At 39.6% G+C, this 23,052-nt stretch overlaps 1 protein-coding gene across 8 annotated transcripts in view; it reads left to right on the top strand.

The window, feature by feature from the left end:
• Positions 1-23,052, top strand: part of SYNE1 (spectrin repeat containing nuclear envelope protein 1) — a 498,487-nt gene that overhangs the window by 266,755 nt on the left and 208,680 nt on the right. For 7 of the 8 annotated variants that reach the window (XM_075862881.1, XM_075862879.1, XM_075862878.1 and 4 more), the window contains 17 exons: positions 4,105-4,241; positions 6,985-7,162; positions 7,774-7,956; positions 9,064-9,207; positions 9,940-10,095; positions 10,825-10,989; positions 11,611-11,783; positions 12,012-12,165; positions 15,052-15,195; positions 15,439-15,603; positions 16,014-16,331; positions 16,658-16,810; positions 17,733-17,903; positions 18,002-18,328; positions 18,686-18,838; positions 20,223-20,390; positions 22,496-22,672. In XM_075862881.1, the coding sequence (XP_075718996.1) occupies positions 4,105-4,241; positions 6,985-7,162; positions 7,774-7,956; positions 9,064-9,207; positions 9,940-10,095; positions 10,825-10,989; positions 11,611-11,783; positions 12,012-12,165; positions 15,052-15,195; positions 15,439-15,603; positions 16,014-16,331; positions 16,658-16,810; positions 17,733-17,903; positions 18,002-18,328; positions 18,686-18,838; positions 20,223-20,390; positions 22,496-22,672 (3,066 nt within the window). The remainder of the gene's footprint in view (positions 1-4,104; positions 4,242-6,984; positions 7,163-7,773; positions 7,957-9,063; positions 9,208-9,939; positions 10,096-10,824; positions 10,990-11,610; positions 11,784-12,011; positions 12,166-15,051; positions 15,196-15,438; positions 15,604-16,013; positions 16,332-16,657; positions 16,811-17,732; positions 17,904-18,001; positions 18,329-18,685; positions 18,839-20,222; positions 20,391-22,495; positions 22,673-23,052) is intronic. The other variant, XM_075862877.1, reaches the window with a different exon arrangement.

The raw sequence follows: 23,052 nt of genomic DNA, 5'->3' as shown, positions 1-23,052 counted from the left end.
TGTCCTCATAGGCTTGCTGTCAGTGAATAACTGACAGCTCTAATACACTGTGTATGTAGTGCAGTGTATTAGAGTAGCGATCGGGACATCAGGCCGTCCCCTAGTGGGACAAGTAAAAAAAGTTAATAAAAATGTCGAAAAAAATAAAAACACACAAGTTTCAAGTTAAAAAAAAAAGCCAAACTACCTTTTTTCCCATAATAAGTCTTTTATTATAGGAAAAAATTAAAAAAATATACATAATTGGTAACACTGCGTCCGTAACGACCCAAACTATAAAACTATTATGTTATTTATCCTGCACGGTGAAAGCCGTAAAAAAATAAAATGGAAAAACAACACTAGAATCTTTGTTTTTAGGTCGTATCTCCTCCCAAAAAATGCTATAAAAAGTGAACAAAAAGTCACATTTACTCTAAAATAGTACCAATAAAAACAACAACCCGTCCTGCAAAAAAATAATCCCTGACACAGCTTTGTCCACACAAAAATAAAAAGTTATGGGTCTTAGAATATGGCGACAGAAAACAAATGATTTTTAAAAAAAAGTGATTTTATTGTGCAAAAGCTGCAATACATGAAAAAAGTATATAAATTTGCTATCGCCGTAATCGTATCGACCCGCAGAATTAACATGTAATTTATGGCACACGGTGAATGCCAAAAAAAACAACAATAAAAAACTATTTCAGAATTGCTTGTTTTTGGTAATTTCCTATTCCAAAAAATGAAATAAAAAGTGATCAAAAACCTGTATGTATCCCAAAATGATACCAATAAAACCTACAGCTTGTAACGCAAAAAACGAGCCTGCACACATCTTCATCAACCAAAAAATAAAAAAGTTATGCCACTAGTAACGCGGTGATGAAAAAACATCCCGATGTGCAGGCCGGAGGGGAACATTCCTTCAGTTTCAGGGCCCTGGTATTTAGGAACTAGGAAGGCACGGGACATAGCACATCTGCTGGAAGCGAGGGTGCCCGTATTATACAAGCGCAAAACTTTCCCAGCAAAATTTCCCAAACTACAAAGGGGAAAAACTCCTCAAAAGGTGCAGAGTATTACAAAAGGGGGATAAGAAAGTAAACTGTTTATCAGTGCGACACCGGCCTCTTTATAACGGATCGCTTCACAGCGTAACACATATCTATGGATAATTGTATTATTTACCCCATTATTATACCCTCTTATTATGCCCTGATGTACTCCGCACAGCTTACATATGCCCCCACATTATAAACTGAAAAACCAGTAAAACTCCAAACAGAACTATTTCCAAGCAAAATCCATGCTCCATATGGCGCTCCTTCCCTTCTTAGCCCTACAGTGTGCCCAAACAGCAGTTTACGTCCACAAGTAAGGCATTACCATACCCAGGAGAACCCGCTTAACAATTTATGGGGTAAGATTCTCCAGTGGCACAAGTTGGGCACAACATATTGTTCGGTGAATAGGCAGATCGGTGGAAAAATTGCAATTTTCACTTTGCATTGTCCACTGCATATTCATTTCTGAAAAACACCTGTGGGGTCTAAGTTCTTCTGCACCCCTTGATAAATGGCTTTAGGGTGTAGTTTCAGGTGTTTTGCGAATGCATCAGGGTGTCCGCAAACCATTCCAGCAAAATCTACGCTCCAAAAGTCAAATAACACCCCTTTTCTTCTGAACCCTCCTATATATGTAAATAGCAGTTTATAACCACATATGAGGTATTAACATATTCGGGAGAAATTGCTTTACAAATGTTGGGGTGCTTTTTCTTTTTTAATCCTTGTGAAAATGAAAAATGTTGATCTAAAACGACATCTTATTTGAAAAAAATTATATTTTGAATTTTCACTGCTTAATTCTAATTCATTCAGAAAAAAACCTTTGGGATCAAAATTCTCACTATACCCCTAGATGATTCCTCAAGGGGTGTAGTTTCCCAAATGGAGTCACGTTTTGGGTGTTGCCACTAAACTAGTACTACAGGGGCTCAGCAAATGCGACATGGCGCCCCGAAACCATTCCAAAATCCAAATGGTGCTCCTTCCCTTCTGAGCCCTACCGTGTGTCCAAACAGTAGTTTACGACCACATATGGGGTATTGTTTTACTCAGGAGAAATTGCTTTACAAAGGTTGTGGTGCGTTTTCTCCTTTCGCTTTTATGGAAATGAAAAAAAATTAGCCAAACCTACATTTTCTTTGGAAAAAATTTAGATTTTCATTTTCACGGCCTAATTCCAATAATTTCTGCAAAACACGTGTACAGTCAAAATGCTCACTATAGCCCTAGATAATTTTCTAAAGGGGTGTAGTTTCCAAAATGGGGTCACTTGTTTGGGGTTTACATTGTTTTGTCCCCTCAGGGGCTTTGCAAATACAACATGTCCTCCGCAAACCATTCCTGCTAAATTTGAGATCCAAAAGGCAAATGGCGCTCTTTCCCTTCTAAACCCTGTCCTGTGAAGTTGCTTTACAAATGTTATTTTACGTTTTCTCCTTTAATCCTTGTGGAAATGAAAAAAAATTACCTAAACCTACATTTTCTTTGAAAAAAATTAGATATTAATTTTCACGGCCTAATTCCAATAATTTCTGCAAAAAACCTGTGGGGTCAAAATGCTCACTATACCCCTAGATAAATTCCTTGAGGGGTGTAGTTTCCCAAATGTGGTCATTTTTGGGGGATTTCCACTGTTTTGGCATCACAAGACCTCTTCAAACCTGAAATGGTGCCTAAAATATATTCGATGAAAAAGAAAGCCCCAAAATACTCTAGGTTCTCCTTTGCTTTGGAGGTCTGTGTTTCAGTGAATTAGCACACTAGGGCCACATGTGGGATATTTCCTAAAACTGCAAAATCTGGCCAATAAATATTGATTTGCGTTTCTCTTGTAAAATGTTCCGTGTTATAAAAAAAATTGATTAAAAATGAATTTCTGCAAAAAAAAATTCAATTTGTAAATTTCACCTCAACATTGCTTTAATTCTTGTGAAACGCCTAAAGGGTTAAGAAACTTTCTAAATTCTGTTTTGAATACTTTGAGGGGTGCAGATTTTAAAATGGGGTGACTTATTAGGGGTTTCTAATATATAAAGGCCTCAAAGCCACTTCACAACTGAACTGGTCCCTGAAAATATAGCCTTTTGAAATTTTCTTGAAAATGTGAGAAATTGCTGCTAAAGTTCTAAGCCTTGTAACGTCGTAGAAAAATAAAAGGATGTTCAAAAAACAATGCCAATCTAAAGTAGACATATGGGGGGATGTTAATTAGCAACAATTTTTCGTGGTTTAACTGCCTGTCTTAGGCTGGGTTCACGCGAGCATGTTACGTCCGTAAAGGACGGAATGTATTTCGGCCGCAAGTCCCGGACCGAACACACTGCAGGGAGCCGGGCTCCTAGCATCATAGTTATGTATTATGCTAGGAGTCCTTGCCTCTCCGTGGAACTACTGTCCCGTACTGAAAAGATGATTACATTACGGGACAGTTGTCCTTCAGCGAGGCAGGGACTCCTAGCATCGTACATAACTATGATGCTAGGAGCCCGGCTCTCTGCAGTGTGTTCGGTCCGGGACTTGCGGCCGAAATATGTTCCGTCCTTTACGGACGTAACATGCTCGTGTGAACCCAGCCTTACAAGCAGATAGATTTAAATTTAGAAAATTGCAAATTTTTTCAATTTTTCGCTAAATTTTGGTGTTTTTCACAATTAAATACTGAATGTATCGAGAAAATTTTGGCAGTAACATAAAGTCCAATGTGTCACGAGAAAACAGTCTCAGAATCGCTTGGATAGGTAAAAGCATTCCGAAGTTATTACCACATGAAGTGAAACATGTTAGATTTGAAAAATGAGGCGCTGTCAGGAAGGTCAAAAGTGGCCACAGTGGGAAGGGGTTAATCTCCTTTAAATACATTTTTAATTTGTCATATTTACGCTACAGTGAATATTAGTCTTCAGTCAGCTGCTATCTACTGCGAGCATACAAGCAAGAACCAAACTCCAAAAATGGAATTATGCTTGAAAATCTAAAGATAGTTTTGTAGTGAATTCAGCCAAGCCAAGAAATGTTATTTTTTCCTGTTCTAATTTGGTATATTTATTTGCAGGAAGCTTTGAGCGCACTCACTGAAGCTGAACATGTCACAGATGATTTAAAAACACAGTTGAATGAACTTTGCCAATTTTCAAAGGATTTGAGTGTATATTCTGCAAAAGTCTCTGCTTTAATTAAGGAATACAACAGGTATTATATTATATTATATTATATATTATTCTCAGATAAGATACATATAGGATAAACTGATACACTTAATTAAAAATTATTATAGTAGGGTATGTCCAGGGGCGTAACTAGGAAAGACTGGGCCCCATAGCAAACTTTTGACTGGGGCCCCCCCTCCCCTGGGTGTCACACAACCCCCCCCCCCTTGTAGATAGTGCCTTTTTTACAGCCCCCCCCCTGTAGATAACGCCATACAGCCCCCCCTCTGTAGATAGCGCCATACATCCCCCTGTAGAGAACGCCATACAGCCCCCTGTAGATAACGCCATACAGCCCCCCTGTAGATAACGCCATACAGCCCCCCTGCAGAGAACGCCATACAGCCCCCCCTGTAGAGAACGCCATACAGCCCCCCCTGTAGGGAACGCCATACAGCCCCCCCTGTAGGGAACGCCATACAGCCTCCCCTGTAGGGAACGACATACAGCCACCCCCCCCTGTAGGGAACGCCATACAGCGTTCCCCCCCCTGTAGGGAACACCATACAGCGTCCCCCCTCCCAAAAAAATGTGACCTACAGTGCGTCCTACAAAATACATGTATCCCCTCTCCACAGGATCTCCACAGGATAGGGGATACATGAGTGATCGCTGGCAGCGATAGGGAGAACGGGGGACCGAAAGTCCCCTGAACTTCTGCATGACAAACCTCTGACTTCCGGCGTCTGCGCTGCTAAATAAAAATGAAAGGAGCGCTGGTCACGCATGCGCACAAGCACGACCGGCGCTCCATTCATTTCTACGGAGCTGCCGACACAGACCCCGGAAGTCCGAGGTTTGTGATGGAGAACTTCAGGGGACTTTCAGTCCCCCATTCTCCCTATCAGTGCCAGCGATCACACATGTATCCCCTATCCTGTGGAGATCCTGTGGAGAGGGGATACATGTCCTGTGGAGAGGGGGATACATGTCCTGTGGAGAGGGGATACATGTCCTGTCCAGAGGGGATACATGTCCTGTGGAGAGGGGATACATGTCCTGTGGAGATCCTGTGGAGAGGGGATACATGTCCTGTGGAGAGGGGATACATGTCCTGTGGAGAGGGGATACATGTCCTGTGGAGAGGGGATACATGTCCTCTGGAGAGGGGGGGATACATGTATTTTGCTCTATTTTGCGCCTTCAGGACCAGACACCGTATAGCCATTTTTAGCACGTGTTAGTTAAATGGCTATAACTTTTTCATTTGTTGGGCTAACGACGTGATTTTTGCGACATTTTTTCCGTAGACAATGCAGGTTTCATTTTTTATCGTTTTTATACACACCTTTTTTGCTATTTTAGAATTTTTATTCATAAAGTTTGAAAATAATAGTAAAAAAATAAGCTTTTTTACATTTCAGCTATTTTTTTTTTGGTAATAACATAGTTTTACCCTAAAATAGACCTTTTATTTGTGATCGTCCTTGTCTACCGTAAATTTTTATATATTACATGTCTATATTAGGGTAATTGGGTCAGCGCTAGCGTTACAACAATGATTGTTGGGGGGGGGACGTTTTTTTTTGGGGTGGGTATTTTATGTGTATTTATTATTTACATTTTTTTTGCACTTTACTTTATTATTTTTTTATTACTATGTTCTGTCCCCCAAAGGTCAAAGAAGACCTTTGGGGAACTTTATATATTCTTTTTCTTTCTTTTACACCATGTTTTTCCCCTGTAACTGGGGCTGCACAGCAGCCCCAGTTACAGTGGAAATCAGCCCTCTCATAGTGACGATTGTCACTAACTGGGCTGTGCTGGGTCTAGTAAGACCCAGCAGCAGCCTGCCACTAACGGCACCCGGCGATCATGTGACCAGTCACATGATGACCGGGAGGAATAGAGACAGCGCCGCTGCTGCTGTCTCTATTCCTATGCACAGCGCGCATTCAGCGCTGTGTACAAGTGATCGAAGAAGACAGAAGCAGCGAAAGCTTCTATCCTCTCCTCAGGGTCCCCGGCAGTCACTGACAGCCGGAGACCCGACATTCAGCTGCCCGATCGCCCGGGCAGCAAGTTAAAACCCGAGCCGTAGAAAGTCTATGGCTCGGGTTTTAAGGACCCTGACCGCTGGCCGTAAAAATACAGTCAGCGGTCGGGAACCAGTTAATGGCAGAGCGGGGAGATACCTCCCTGCTCTGCCGTAGTGTTCAGTGGCGTCCCGCTGTAGCAGCCATAGCGGCTGCTAGCGGAGCCTGCGGCCATGGTGGGGGCCCGTGCCGGCGGGCGACACGGGCCCCCTCATGCCGCGGGCCCCGTAGCAGCCGCTACTGCTGCTACGGCGGTAGTTACGCCACTGGGTATGTCCACATTGGCAGAAAACCATTTAAATTTCTCATCTCATAATTAGTTAGGTTTTATGTGTAATAAGTGGTGTAGGTTTTGAGTGTTGTAATATACAATGTATTCAGTAAGTCTTCAGTCCCGTTAAAAAATTTTGTACAGAAAAAAAAAAATTACGTTTTTCACCATCATTCTGCACTCAATACCCCATAATGACAAAGTGAAAACAAAATGTTAGTAATCTGTGCTAATTTATTTTTATTGATTTTAGCACAAGGCCTCAACATAACAAAATGTGAAAAAAGTGAAAGGGTCTGAAGACTTTCCGAATGCCCTGTATTTGCACGGTTTAATCATCATCATTACAGTAATTGTTACTGACTTTGTTTTTGTTTTTCTTATCTGGTATTTTTTTTTTTGACTGTCTTTTTTTAAAGCCTTTGCTTGCAAACGTCAAAAAGTTGTCAAAGTAAAGAACAAATTTTACAACAAAGGTTCCGAACTGCTGTCCGAGATTTTCAGCAGTGGCTCATAAATGCAAAAGTGATGACTGCCAAGTGCTTTGATAGCCCCCAAAGTATTGACGAAGTATCAGCAAGTCTTCAAAGAATTCAAGTAAGAGAATATTTAGCATAAGTTTTTCACTGTAGATGTTTCCTGGACCGTATATTTTTATTACATTAACTTTTACAATTAGGTAAATTACATAATTCTTTTTATGTAATATGGCTGCATGTTCACTAATGCAGGCCTAGCAATTTGAAGATGGCCTTGTTCACAGCACCGTGTTCGGTCCGTGATATATGGACTGCATGTCGGCCGCATTTCCCGGACCCAACACAGCTCAGGGAGCCGGGCTCCTAACATCATAGTTATGTATGACGCTAGGTTCCTTGCCTCCCCGCTGCAATACTGTGCCGTATGGAACAGTATTCCCGCGGGGAGGCAGGGACACCTAGCGTCATACATAACTATGATGCTAGAAGCCCGGTTCCCTGAACTGTGTTCGGTCCGGGAAATGTGACCGGCATGCGGTCCGTATATCACGAAACAAACACGGTCGTGTGAATAAGGCCTAAAATGTAGGTTCACCTTTTTATCTATGAAGAAATTTAATTGTTTAAGCTGTAACATCAATCCCATTTTTTACTGCCTATAATTATCCTAAAAATAAGCATGGCAACTGTTAAGTCTCAGATTGTCACGCAGCTTCTACCTTTCCCTAGGAATTCCTTTCCAAAAGTGAAAGTGGGCAACAGAAACTCCTGATGGTAACTTCTAGGGGTGAACTTTTGTGCAGCATAATGCCTGAAGAGAAGGTGAAAACTATCCAAAAGAAAGTCCTCACTGCGAAAGATGACTGGAAAAGTTTTATTTCATCGCTACATCTGAAGGAATCCACCCTAGAGGTAGTCTTTAAACTAGGTTGTAGGTGTTGCTTGAGCCATATTAAGCAAACAGGCTCCTTTTAGCTCCAGCTTGGAGAGGGTTTTTTAGTACATAGAAAATTGTCCCAAATATTATCACCCCTGCATTTTTTTAATACGTGTTTTTAAGAATGCTTATATGTTTAATTATGGAGGCTAAATACAGGGGAAGTTTGTGGTGAGACGACCCCTTTTATGGAATTGCTCCCATTCCCTGATGGAGTCATTTATTTTGTCATTAGAAAAGGACTGCAAATTCATTTATCCCTAAGGCCAGGATCACACACACAGTTTTGATGCAGTTTTTGTGGCAGTTTTTGGCTCAGTTTTTTGAGTCAAACACAGAAGTGGACACAAAAGAAAGGAGATGCATCCATTTTTTCTTTATACCTTTCCTTTCTTTCGGCCAAAGCCAAAAACTGCATCAAAACTGTGTGTGTGATCGTGGCCTTATGGTTATTCAAAAAGTGCATTTATTTTCATTAAATCTGCTTAATACCACAGCTTAACACAGGTAACTGCATGGAATGAGTGCTGCCAAACTGCCCCATTACTTCTTTGCTATCAGTACAGTGCCAACGGAGCTTTGAGATAAACAGTCTGGTTACCAGATATTCTCTGCCTAACACGCACAGTCTTTTCAATGACATTGTCAGTCAGCGTCTCAGGTCCTCTCATCAGACAATCTAAAACTGTCTATTTTTCTTACTGTCACATTTAACCAAATTGTTATCCTATTTTCTCTTTTCTAAGAATTATTATTGTAAAAAAAATTTTTTAATGCTTTAAATGTTGTGCTTCCTGAAATTAAATGTGTGCCATGGAGGTATGATAATCAGCCTCAAATTTTATACAATACAATGGCCCTCCTGCATAATATCTGTTCCACCAAACGGGTCAGCGTTCCCCATTGCAACCAATCAGATTTCATGTTTATTTTTTTCAATGCACAGTTGGAAATAAAAATATCTGATGGACTCGTTTTTGAGCATGAGAACAATGTGTTTTCATTTCATTTCATTACTCGTTATTAATATAATTTAAAAAAATATGTTTTATTTGTTCCCAATTAATTTATTTGTAATGTAGAATTTAAAGGTCCAAATGAGAGATTTCGAAACAAGTGCCAAACCAGTTCAGGAATGGTTGGGAAATACTGAAAGGATAGTTCAAGACAGCAATAATCGTCTCCATGATCTGCCGTCTAAAAGAAAGGAACAACAGAAACTCCAGGTATGTCACATCATTTATTATTGTAAAAGTAATAAAATGTATGGATATACAGGAAAGCGCTGCTGGTAAGAATTGTATAGCAATGACACATTTCTTATTAGTTTTAATATATGGCAACGCGTTTCGACACAGGACATGTGTCTTCGTCAGGCCTGACGAAGACACATGTCCTGTGTCAAAACGCATTGCCATATATTAAGACTAATAAGAAATTTATCATTGCTATACAATTCTTACCAGCAGCGCTATCCTGTATATCCATACATTTTATTACTTTTACAATACTTCCTGTTGCGGTACCGTGCTTACGCTACCGGTTTCTGGATTGGGAAGCTGCAGCTGTTTTTAACCTTACATGCTTACATCAGTGTTGTACCTGACTTGTACAACCTTTATAGGTGAGCGCAATCACCTCTCCTTGCATTGTATTCACCTTACCCACCAGGTTTATCTTGCACCATGTTGCGCTGTGTATTCTTTTTTTCCCCTTAGGTTTTACATAATTTATTAGGAAATCTTTCTTTATAATTCTGTAATGGATACTTGCTTTATTTGTTCTAACTGATATGTTTCTTCAGCCACGTGCTTTCTTATTAATACCAATTACTGCATTTGCCATCTAGTCACTTAATTCTTATGTCAACTACTGTATATGACGCATTTAATGTGCATTGTGTCGCTGTTTGTTGCATGCTTTTTCTGTACTGTTTCAAATGTGCTTGTGCCCTCTAGTCTATCCTAGAAGAAATAAGCTGCCATGAGCCACAGATCACCAGACTAAAAGAGAAGGCTCAACAGCTAAGGGAAGGCCAGTCTTCCAACAAAAGCTATATGCAAAGGGTTTCCCAGCTGTCTTCTCAGTACCTAGCACTAAGCAGTCTAACAAAGGTAATGTCTGACTGGGCTTTTTGCATGGATTCTGGATTGCCCTCATAATACTATGTTTTCTGCTATTGCTTTATATCCCTGTTTTGTATTCTCAAGCAAAAAGCTTTTCTCTACAGTCACAATTAAAATACATTAATATTCTGTTTTAGATTTGGAAAAGTGTAAATTTCCCAAGGACAATAAGGGGAATTTACTAAGACTAGCGTTTCATATGCTATACTAAAGTGCACTTGAATAAGATGTGTGGCAGAATTTGAAATCTATCTGTACCATAATCTATGCCAATTTCTGTGATAAATTATGGCAAATCTATTGTTCTGCTGGAGGCCCCACCCCCCTCCGTTAAACCCCACTCACCTTTCTTGCCACTTTTCAAAAGAGGTGTTAAAAGTCGCAAATTATAGCACAATTATGTTGTTAAAGCTTTGATAAATTCCCCCCAATGACCGCTTTCTGGAATTTTTTTAGTCATCTTTGCAGTCAAAGGCATAGTTTTGTAGACTCACGGGCCCCTGCCCCACATCTAAATCTGGGCTCTCCACATAACAGCCATTTTTTGTTATTACTATTTCCTTAATTCAAGGAATATATTCTGCCCCTTTCTACAGTAACCAAATAAAACACTCAAAATGTAGGCAATTAGTCTTGTGAGAGTTCTTTATATAATAGTCTATGGTTCATGGAATAACAAGGACATAAAGTAAGCACTTTAATAACTTCCACTTTTAGGAAAAAATGTCAAGGATGGATCGGATTGTTGCAGAGCACCAGCAGTTTTCACACGGTCTGACAGATCTCCAAGACTGGATAAATGATGCCATTCACCTTCTGCAGACGTATTGTCATCCTACTGCAGATAAAAGTGTCCTGGACAGCAGGCTGTCAAAGCTAGAGGTAACTAAGTTTTAACATAATTAATTTGGCAAAAAAGGGCAGCACTCAAGGCAACATATTGGGTTAATAGTTGGCACTGTTGCCTTAGTCCTCTTTAGTGGGTCCTTGTCCCCTGCGGTAGACGGCAATGCACTGTGATAACTGTCTAGGCCTAGATGTGGGCCTCAAAAACCTCTCAACAGGTGACACAACATACAGAATATGTATAGACTGCATACAAACTGTACAAGAAGTACTTACCGGCATGTGTACGTCAGCACCATGATGCTGGTCCTGAGGTCATTATTAGTTCTGCTCTTTACATTGGTCCTTACTGCTGAGCACCACTGCCTGCTGCTGCCATGAGCAGAGGACAAGAACCTACCGAAGAGGACGGAAGACATCCAGTGCTGCACCATCAGGCACATTTCTAGCATATTAGCGCATCATTTATTTTTACTCATTTTGTTACATGCTGGTTTATTAGGACTTCAAGACCATAAATTACAAACTCGAAGTGTCTAAAGGTAATATGGGCCCGTAGAATGTTCTGCCTTACATGGCTTGTGTATGTGAATTTGCCGTGTACATGGACCCTTGGGAGTCACATTTTCTAACCTGATGACTATGTTTGTGTTGTAGACTTTGTTGTTGGTGAAGCAGGATAAAGAAATTCAGATGAAGATGATACTAACACGAGGGGAATCTGTTCTGAGAAACACATCTCCAGATGGTGACCCAGCCATTCAGCAACAACTTAAAGACCTGAAGGATTCCTGGGCCTCACTACTATCATCCTGTATTAAGTGTAAAAGGTATAGCAAACTGCTCGATTGTTTGTGAATGGTGAAAGGTGAAACTAGTGGCAAAGTATATGTATCATCATTTTGTAGAGAGAAACATTTCTAACTCCCCTTTAACCACAGAACATGTATGAGTTTACGGTGTCCCAACAGTGTTTGAATTTTTTATATATATCAGATTAACTGTATATCAGATTAACATAAAGGATTACATGTGCTTATTCATCCTAAAAATGACAGCCAACTGGAAGGAGCCCTGTCCAAGTGGACAAGTTACCAGGATGATGTTCGTCAGTTCTCCTGCTGGATGGACAGAGTGGAGGAGAGGCTAAATGAACCTGAGAGACATTACAATGAGCTTAGAGACAAAATTTCAGCACAGAGTAAAGCTAAGGTATAGAACAATGATCCCTGTTCATCTAGACCTCTTTTTTATTTTTTCAAAAATATTTGTCCTTGGTGTTAATCGTGTACCCACTAACCGTCATACTAAGGCTTCGTTTACATCTGCGTTGTGGCATCCGTTTTAGCAGGACCATTGAAATAAATAAAAAAACAGACAGAGTGACTGATGCCAGACTGAATGCAATGGAAGGTAAAATATGTTTGTTTTTGACGGATCAGTTTACCGGATCCATCAATAAAACTGACTCTTTTCTTTCCGTTTGTGTCAGTTTGTCATCAGTTATACTCCGTTTTTAACGGACGTGTTTTTATCTTTGCATCTTTCTTGCTTTCCTTTTTAGGCACTGTTCACATCTGCATTGGGGTCCCATTCTGACGTGTCGTCGGATCTTTCCGTCAGAACGGGACCCTGAACAGACACAAACTGACAGGAACGGAAACCAGAGGTCGACTACGCCATTGCTTCCAGCAAAACAACGGGTCCGGTGAAATCGATGGTGATGGTTTTCATGTCTGTCAGTTGGTGTCTGTTCAGGGTCCCGTTCTGACGGAAAGCTCCGACGGAACGTCAGAATGGGACCCCAACGCAGATGTGAGCAGAGCCTTAGTCTGCGCATGTGCACAAAAAAAACAGATCCGTTAAACGTAATGCATAACTGATACAAACAGATGGCATATCAGTTTGTTCCTGTCATCCATTGACTTCAATGTTAAAAAAAACAGAAAGGTCCTTTCCGTCAGGTTTCCATCATTTTTGCCGGAAACAATATCGCAGCAGACTACGCTATTGCTTCAGTTAAAAAAAAAACTTAAACCTAACGGAACGGAGGCTAACTGAGCACAACTTATGCAAAAACAGAACTCATTGAAATCAATAGGGTTTTTGACTGAAACGTTTTCTTCCGTTCTTGTGGTCCTATGACGGATCCGCTAGAACAGAAGGCACAACGCAGATGTGAACGAAGCCTTACATAGTATGACAATGCTCCCTTCAAATGAGTTATGTACTTTTGTATGGGCTCACTTTTTAAGCTGTGTTTTCCCTTTTGCAAATTTGGAGGTAAATTGTGGCATATTTAAGAGACAAAACCCTTGTACTTATAAATAGAATAATGGAATCCAGGCCTGAAGAGGGATTATGACTAGATTTGGATACTCTTGGCTTGCACCTTGTCTTATATAATTAAATTAAAAAGTCAATTTTGTTTTGTTGACCAAGAAAGTGGCCAATTCGTAAGGGAGTTTATTGATAATATAAATTCAGCATTGTGAGAAACTAGACATGGACCGCACAATCCACAATATATACGTTGATCTGAGCCGCTAGGCATAATTTAGAAACATGAACAGGAGGTTCTTTGTAAACATTTTGATCAAACTGTATAAGCCCACTTGCCACTTCACGGCGACCTCTTTTAAGTGGGTCCCTACTCTATCGGCTGCAGCACCGCATGGCGGCCCCCGCCACCGCAGCACCGCTCCTGCAGAGGGAGCAACCCTCATTTCTTTTGTTTTACTTGGTACCAGCACTCCACGCATTTGAAAAAATACCCAGCTGATTTTTATTCAGGAATTACCTCATAAGTGATCCTGCTCTTGCTATTGCTCTCAGTTGGCCACTGGGGGCGCATGGCAAGGTGAGCTCATTCCATCTGTTCACATGTTGTGGTGCTGTATGGTGGTGTCTGTTGCTGTAGTGCTGCACTTGTGGGGGGACGTGGCCCAGAGCCAGGAGGCTTGGCACGGTCTGTTAGCATAGGTGCTTTTGGACCACTGGGTTGCTCCCTCTGCAGGAGCGGTGCTGCGGTGGCGGGGGCCGCCGTGCGGTGCTGCAGCCGATAGAGTAGGGACCCACTTAAAAGAGGTCGCCGTGAAGTGGCAAGTGGGCTTATACAGTTTGATCAAAATGTTTACAAAGAACCTCATGTTCATGTTTCTAAATTATGCCTAGCGGCTCAGATCAACGTATATATTGTGGATTGTGCAGTCCATGTCTAGTTTCTCACAATGCTGATAATATAAATTAGCCATTGAATTTGGAGAAGGGTGTGTACATAAGACGGGGAGCTAGAAATCAATTTGAGAATCTATGAACACTATGGATTGATACCTCAGGGTTGGCATCTAAGGAATTGCTGAGATATTGCATGGGTCTGCTCTAATGGGTCGTGCCTGACCGTCTTCAGAGTGCCATGTACCGTGGATCTGGATAGCCATTGGGGCAGATTTACTAATTGGCATGTTGTGCGCCACATTTATTATGTTTTAGACACTTTTTTTTTACTAGGTCAACAAGGGGGCTTGGCTTAGTGGGGAAGGGGGCACAGTCTAGCAGAAAGAGGCTTGGCTTAAAATGCGTTACTATGCACCAAAATTTTGCCAAATTTCGGTGCAAAAAAACTGTCTAAACTAAGCCAACCAAGAGGTGGTATAAGAAAAGTGTTTAGTATGACTAGCTAGTTGCGCCAAATTTATCATACAGCATGCACCAATGTGATCAATTTGGAGCATTTATAGACTGCCTTGTCTCAGCTTACACTGTCTAAATCTTAGACTGCATTCGTAAATCTGCCACTTTTATGTTTATCTACACTTCTGTCAAATGCCCTGTAATTATGTGGGGAGACGTATGGGAAAATGTAGATACTTTCATTGGTTGTTTTATTATACCATGCACGTGCAAGGTTTTATGTTTCACCTCTTTCTGGTGGCAACCAGGAATAAACCTGAAGTCTTTCTGCAATTCATGGCTTTTCATAAGAATAGTGCTGGATAGGGGGGGGGGGGGGGATCCATGCAGGGAGTTGTGGGGTTGGTTCTTTGTACAATTGTAATCTACCACCCTTGCTATACTGACATGATAATTGTTTTACAGTTATTGAATGAAGAAATTTTAAGTCACAGCAGTTTACTAAAGACCATAGAAAAGAAAGGATCCAGCATGACTGAGAATTATGTCACTCAACTAGAGCTCCAAGACCTGCACGAACATTATAATAAACTGAAAGAAAATGTCAAGGTAAAGCAATGAAGCAGCATACTACTATTGCATATGTAATAGAAGTTCAAATAAGGATTTCTCATGTTGTGTGGGTTTAATGGTTTTAATATGGTTCCCGAGATTCCCAAAAATATTTTTCCTCCTGTTTATACTAACCCTTCAGATATTGACAGATATAATATTATGAGTATTATTATCGTTTTTATGTGTATTTGTATACACAGAAAATGTAAAAGCGGTCAATGGTTTATATTTTCACAGGAAGCGATCACTAAATCAGAGAAAATAGTGTCAGACCACCAAAATTATCAAAAGGCACTCAGAGCATTTGAAGACTGGCTACCGCAAGAAAATGAAAAACTGAACTGTCTAGTGTTGTTTGATGGTGCTGCTGAGATGTATGATTCTACCCTTCAGGAACTACAGGTATGTCCATAATGTTTGTATAGAATATAAAGGAAGCAGATTTTGAACACATTTTCAGTAGTTTCCGAAGTCTTTGAATAAAAGTATCTACTTGAAAGATAGCATGGATAGACAGCAATCTTGATTTTTGTGTGACTGAATACTGAATATTGTGGTCTCGTAAACCCTCAAAAAAAGTGTATCCTCGCAGATTTTTTTCTTCAACATAACTATTTTATATAACTATAGAAACAGCTATACATGAAGACATGTGCTATGAAAGCTACTTTCACATCTATTTTATAGAGTGAAAAGATGTCTTGCCTAATGTCTGTCTTCCCTCCCAATGTAAGATAAATTGAGTGACCCTATAATATTAAACTTTAAAAATATGGTACTGATACCATTGGCCTTTATATTTTACTGTACAGGAGCTACAGATGCGCTGTGCAGAAGGTCAGGCGTTATTGAACAGTACCTTACACATAAGAGAAGACGTTATACCATGGGGTATTCCTCACACAGAAGATAGAGAATTGGAGTCCTTAAGACATGACTGGCAAGTTTATCAACAAAGGCTGACAGAAGGCAGAAGCCAGATAAATGCCTCACTAAGCAAGCTGAAGCTGATGGAGAAGAAGTTCCAGAAGACAGATGAATGGTTGACCTCTGTGGAAGGAAAAGTGAATATCAGAACAGGGCGGCAATCTGACCGAGCGACAAAGGAGATACAACTGCAACAGATGAAGGTAAACTCATAACTTCATAACCATTCCACAACCTTACATTGTATATGTGGGGTTAGTAGATTTCCTAATGAACATGCATTACTGTTTGAATACTTTTAAGGACGAGTCCAAATGTAGCGGTTCCATCACATTTTTTGCCAACATTTTTCAAAGAGCTGCAACAAAACCATGATTTCTGGCCACATTATTAATATTATTAATATTGAAACAGTATATAGATGATGCACTGAACCCGCAAATTTCAAACATGGTAGATTGTTTTTCCTCCATATTAACTTTTCCTAATTCCAATAACTATGAAGCTGTTTATTTGTTCCCTCTTTAAGAAATGGCACGAGGAGGTGATGGTCTACAAGGATGAAGTTGAAGAGGTTGGGACGTTGGCCCAGCAAGTGTTAGAGGAAGGCCGCAGCAGCAGAATAGGGAGTATGGCCACCTTGCTAACATCTCGCTATCAGGCTGTCAGGCTTCATATTTTGGTAAATACTTATATAAGTAATCTATGTTCCAAGATGTTTCTCTTTACAATGTTCTGGCTCGGTCAAGTGCAGCATCAGAATCTCCTTTCGATTCGTGTAACTAAATATTCAACTAAATTGTTTTAAATAGAAAATCTAGGTGTCAGATTTATACAGATTTATACAGTTTTCGATGTACTTCTTGAGAGGCTGATGAGGTGTGAAGAATAACAACGGTAGTAACAATTTCTTAGGTTATTTTAGATATGGCACCTCAAATCAAGTACAAAATAACGGCCTGCACATGCTTTAACCAATAAAAACAAAAGATAGAAGAGGGCAAATTTTTTTTATGTTTTACATAGATAGAAAGGAATATATAAAAAATGTGTTGCCAAGGATACAATAACATTTCTTGAAAGTGTACCTATTACGGTTTTTTTCTTCAAATATAAATAATATAAAATCCTGTGTCATAATATATCTTTAGAAGAGTTGGAGCTCTGTTTTTCTTATACACAGCTCTAAATGCTTTTCTTTTCATCGCCATGAAGTTGAATAAATAAGATACAATTCCAGCTGCTTTGTGCCACCACTAGCTGGATCATACTGCAAACAGCCATCATTCACATCAATGATCATTTAATCTGCCAAAACCTCCTGCGCCTCACTTAGTGGTGGCTGCAGGCGCAATGCACAGACAGAAATTTGATAGCTAAAATGATTCATCTTCAATTAAGGTAAAATATATTGCATGTTTTTAATAAATATTATGAATTTACAGAATTTATATATCTTTATATACTTTGTATTGCAAAATAGAGCTAAAGTTAATACATCATTATTTTTTGTTGTCCTCTATAATTCTCTTATATTGTATGAATAGTTCTATTGTCGCTAATATGGCTGATGTAAGTAACATCTATTTGTCTGCTAATTTAAGGAACAAATCCAATTCCTCGAAGAAGAAATTAAGAACATAGAGGAGTCTGACGTCGCCATTAAATATTATACTGACTGGTTTACTGATGCTTTACAAAACTTCAACTATATGACAGCAGATATGGGAGTTGTGGATAAGACAGCACTGGAAAAAAAAATGAAGAAACTTGAGGTAAACGTCACCCTGTTTTAATTCAACAACCATATAGGGCTAAGCATAGTCTATATTAGTTTTTTTTATATCTTGATATTCTGCCCTTCTGTCTACAGACTTTGTTAGGTGATATGGATTTAGGTCACAGACTATTGAAAGCACTCCGTGAAAAAGGTGAGCGAGTTCGTAAGTACTTGACGGGGGAAGAAGCAGACCAGCTGGAGAAGGATATAAACAACCATGTGGAAAGGTTGGAAGAGCTGACAACTTCAGTTAGGAAGGAGCATACAGCATTGGAAAAGGCTCTCCATCATGCAAAGGAATTCTCAGACAAGTACAGTGGACAAGTTCAATGGCTGACAGAGTATCAGAACATCCTGCAAGCTGATGTGGAACCCAAAACTGAGCTCTATGAGAAGAAGGCACAACTAGCCAAGTATAAGGTGAATTATATTTTGGGAACTCTACTAGTATTGTAGCTGTCGGTTAAAGGAAATTTGCAAATACCATTAGACCTTTGCTACTTTTACTATGATCCATACAGTATGTATTTCAATGACGTAGAACTCAGCAGCCTTTCAGTTGACGGCAACATGACAGTTAAGTAATACTTGCACCTCAGTTGCTCAATATTGCACAACTTTACATTGACTCTTTTTCATATGCGAGCCACATCATCTATTATAGGCGTTAGCTGTCGCTTGACTGATTCTTGATGAAAAATGCAGGTTGGCAACCACTGGTGTGAATTCTATTTCTTTATAATTATGATAATTATGTCATTATGTTTTTATACATAGTCCATACAGCAGACTGTCTTTTCACGTGAGCCGTCTATCAAAGTTGTAATTGAAAAAGGCGAAGCCTTGCATAGAATGACTCATGATGCCTCTCTGGGGGAAAAAATTTACAAATTGCAGAAGGATTATCAAGGGCTATGCAATCTGGCCAAGGTAAAGTACATACACATTTAATTTAATTCAACACTTAGATTCATAAAAAAAAATAAAGAAGATGAAACTTTTGTAATCCCGCTGTATGTCTTGTCAAGATTATAAATATTTTACTGACAAAACAGCAGGTTGTGGCCCCTAAATGGGCTGAATCCCTCAACTTCCGCCGAAAATATGCTGTTACAGTCTGCTATAGGCCTACAATATGGACAAAAAGTAACATAACCATTTTTCCTTTCTTCCCAAGATACATGTCAGATGAAAGGTGCATAAATTCAGGGCTGCCTTAGGTTGGATGTTGCCCTGTGCAGTACCTTCAGTTGACATCTTCTTATGGTGTACTATAGAGTGCCCAAATAATACAATCAAGGTACCCAAATAACACTGCAAGACAGAAGCCTGAATAACACTAAACAATTGATAAACTAGGGAATTTAGCTACTTCTTGTGCAGCTGCCTGTCCATAGGTTTGAGCACCAAGTGTGTTGGGATCAGGGGTGCATACTCCAGGTGCCCAGGTCACCAAGGCTATTAGCGCCTCCTCAGTAGAAACAGTAAAGACACCTTGTGCGACTGCACAGCTCCCACTGCCAGAAGGCTGGCCCTGCATAAATTTAGCCTATCAGTATGCCATTAAAATAGGTATATAGAGATGCTTTTCATATGAGGACAGATGTTGCAATACTTATCTTAACTCTGATAACTTGCTGCAGTGTGATAAGTTATCACTTAAGCCATTGAAAACTATTGAAAAAGTCAAGTTAAAGTTTTTTGTCACTGTATTAAATACGTTAAATGTCAAGTTAAAGAGAAATTGTCATTTTAGGAAACTTTTGACATGTCATAGTGACATTTCAGAAGTTTTGATTGGTGGGGGTCTGAGTGCCGAGACCCTCACTGATGGCTGAAACGAACTGGCAGAAGTGCTCACCCAAGCGCTTTGCCTCTTCGACTGCGATTGGCAATGCTAGTATGCCTAAAGACGGGTTCACATAGAAAGTCTATGAGCACGTCATCTTGTTGAAGATGCGCTCAAAACCTTTCTATGTGCGCCCATCTTTAGGCATACTAGCGTTGCCGATCGTATCCTGAAAAGGCAAAGCTCTCGGGTGAGCGCTACTGCCCATTTGTTTCAGTGATCGTCGGGGGTCTCACCACCTAGACCCCACCAATCATAACTTCTGACATGTCACTATGACTAATTACTCTTTAAAGATCGCTACATCTGTACAAAGTTGTTTATACATTAGCTTATTAATAAGAATATTAACATACTGTAATAAATTGGAATTTAGATAAAATATATTGTAACACAGACAGTTATATGCCAATCACACATTGATTTGCTTTTTTTTTGCTGACAATATTATGTATCATAAAACAGATGACTGTTGCAGAATTGGTGGAGAAAGTGAAGGAGCATGAATGCTATAATAGTGAGCTGCAGGACGTTGAAAAGTGGCTTCTTCAGATGTCAAGCAGACTGGTAACCCCCGACCTAATGGAAAGCAGTAGTTTAGAGACCATTACTCAGCAGCTGGCTAATCACAAGGTATTATATTATTGCGCTATGAATAGAACATAGGACTTTTTTCTAAAATCAGATATTTTCTCATTATAGTCATGTCAACCTTAGGCAACCGAGCTAGATTGTATTCCTGACTTTTACATTCAAATGCTGTTACAGTTTTTACCTTATATGAGGTCATCACTGCAAAAGAGGAAATGTCATGGTGTAATACAGGGGCAAACACTTAAAATACAATATATAATATAGTAAATAGTTTGATTCCAACCCAGAGCATTTAAATGATCTCACTGTCCAAACCATTAACCCCTTCCCGCCGCAGCTATTTTTCAGATTTTCATTTTCGTTTTTTCCTCCCCACCTTCCAAAAGCCATAACTTTTATTTTTCCGTTGATATAGTCCTATGAGGACTTGATGTTTGCGGGATGAGTTGTAGTTTTAGCACCATTTATTGTGCCATATAATCTACTAGGAAACGGGAAAAAAATTATTTGTGGGGTAGAAAATGAAAAAAAACAGCATTGTTTTTTGCGCGTCATTTTTATGGAATTCACTGCCGTTAACTTTATTCTGTGGGTCAATACGATTACGGCGATACCAAATATATATAGTTTTTTTCTATATTTTACTACTTTTACAAGTAAAAAATTGAATTTATTTTGTGTTGCCAAATTCCGAGAGCCATAACTTTTTTATTTTTCTGTCGATTAAGTGGTATAAGGGCTTATTTTTTGCGGGATAAGCTGTAGTTTTTAATAATACCATTTTGGGGTACATGTGAAATTTTGATCACTTTTTATTTCATTTTTTGTGCAAGATTAGGTGACCAAAAAAAAGAGATTCTAGCGTTTACAATTTTTCTTTTTTTACGCCGTTCACCGTGCGGGTTAAATAATGATATATTGTAATAGTTCAGACTTTTACGGACGCGGCGATACCAATTATGTTTATTTATGTATTTTTTTTACTATGCTCTAGGGGGAAAATGGGAAAGGGTTTTTTTTTTTACTTTAAATTTTTAAATTATTTTTTTTTTACATAAAAAAACCCTTTATTTTACTAGTTTTTACTTTTTTTGGTAGTCCCCCTAGGGGACTTCAACCAGCGATTGATAGATCGCTTGCACGATATACGGCAATACTAATGTATTGCAGTATATCGTGATTCTGACAGGCATCTATTAAGCCCTGCCGGAGGCAAGGCTTAATAGGTGTACAAAGATGGCGGACCTGGGGGCGTTCATTAAGCCCCCAGGCAGCCATAGCAACCATCGCCCCCCCTGTGATTGCATTGCGGGGGGCGCGATGAGTTTGTCCCCCCTCTTTCTAACGATTTAAATGCGCGATGAGTTTGTCCCCCCTCTTTCTAACGATTTAAATGCTGCGAGTTTAACGAGTTAAACAAGCAGGATCGCGCTTGAGCGCGATACCACTCGTCCCTCTGAAGTGTCGGCTGCAACAAACAGCTGACACCGGCATCATATGGAGCGGGTTCACTCCGTGAGCCCGTTCCATACTTCCCCTACCCGACTTTGGCATATGGATACGTCAAATGTCGGGAAGGGGTTAATGGACTATTTACTTCTAAACTGTAACGGGGGAGATATGTAATGGGGGAGAGATGAACATATAAAAAATGTGTTACTAATTATACTAATAATGGTCTGATATTAATCTTCACTAATGTTAATAATAAATCTCATCTAAGTGCAAAATGGCTGGGTTAACATGCTTTGGTAATGGTAAGGAGGATATGGCACCAACTACTGCATCTAAATATCGTGCATCTTAGTACATTCGTTTTTGGTTCTCAGTAATATACTCGATTTTACAAGTCTTTCCTATGCATATTTTCTTTTAAGTCAGTTGGAGACTGGATAAAAACCCAAAAATGTAAGGGATACGGCATGTAGTTGTTTAACAGATTTATAAAGTATCACATTCACTCCAATACCTTTCTACTGTCGTTTTTTTCGGGAACAGAAAAATGTGCAATAAACCAGTACATGTGAATGTATCCTAAGTCAGTTATTGGTTGTTGTATATAAATTAAAGATAGCATAACAAACTATATACAGAAATGAAAACTCATGTACTTGTTCTGACATGAACGCTTCATCATCCTGCAGGCAATGATGGAAGATATTGCTGGTTTTGAAGAGCGTTTGAATAGTCTGAAACTGAAGGGGGAAAATCTGGTTCATCACTGTGTAGAACATCTACAAGCAAAGTTCAAACAAACCATACAAGCGCATTTACAAGGAACTAGAGATAGTTACTCGGCCATTTGTAGTACTGTCCAGAGGGTAAGTTATAATACACCCATAATATCACAATCATGGTGAACCAACCACACCTAACTGCCGATGTCATATAGCACTTCTGTATATGGATAGTGATATCAGCACTATAGAAAGAGAGACCGGACCAGTACTAAATAAATGCACTTTTATTCAGCTCACAGATATCTGTAATACATACAGACAAAATGGAACTTACATGGGCATAGATCAGATGAACAAACATTCCTATTAACGCTTGTTCCGCCAAGTGTAAATATTCCCGGTGATCAAATGGCAAATAATAAAATGCTAATTTGTCATTGATCTCATCTTTTATGCAGGCATAAAAATTATCGTTTGTCGGCAGCATATCCCTTGTGTAAACGGGATGTGTTGCTGACAAT

This window comes from Rhinoderma darwinii, chromosome 4 (genome assembly GCF_050947455.1).
Source record: "Rhinoderma darwinii isolate aRhiDar2 chromosome 4, aRhiDar2.hap1, whole genome shotgun sequence".
NCBI classification, from domain to species: Eukaryota; Metazoa; Chordata; class Amphibia; order Anura; family Rhinodermatidae; genus Rhinoderma; species Rhinoderma darwinii.
This window is presented reverse-complemented; position numbering and strand designations above follow the sequence as displayed.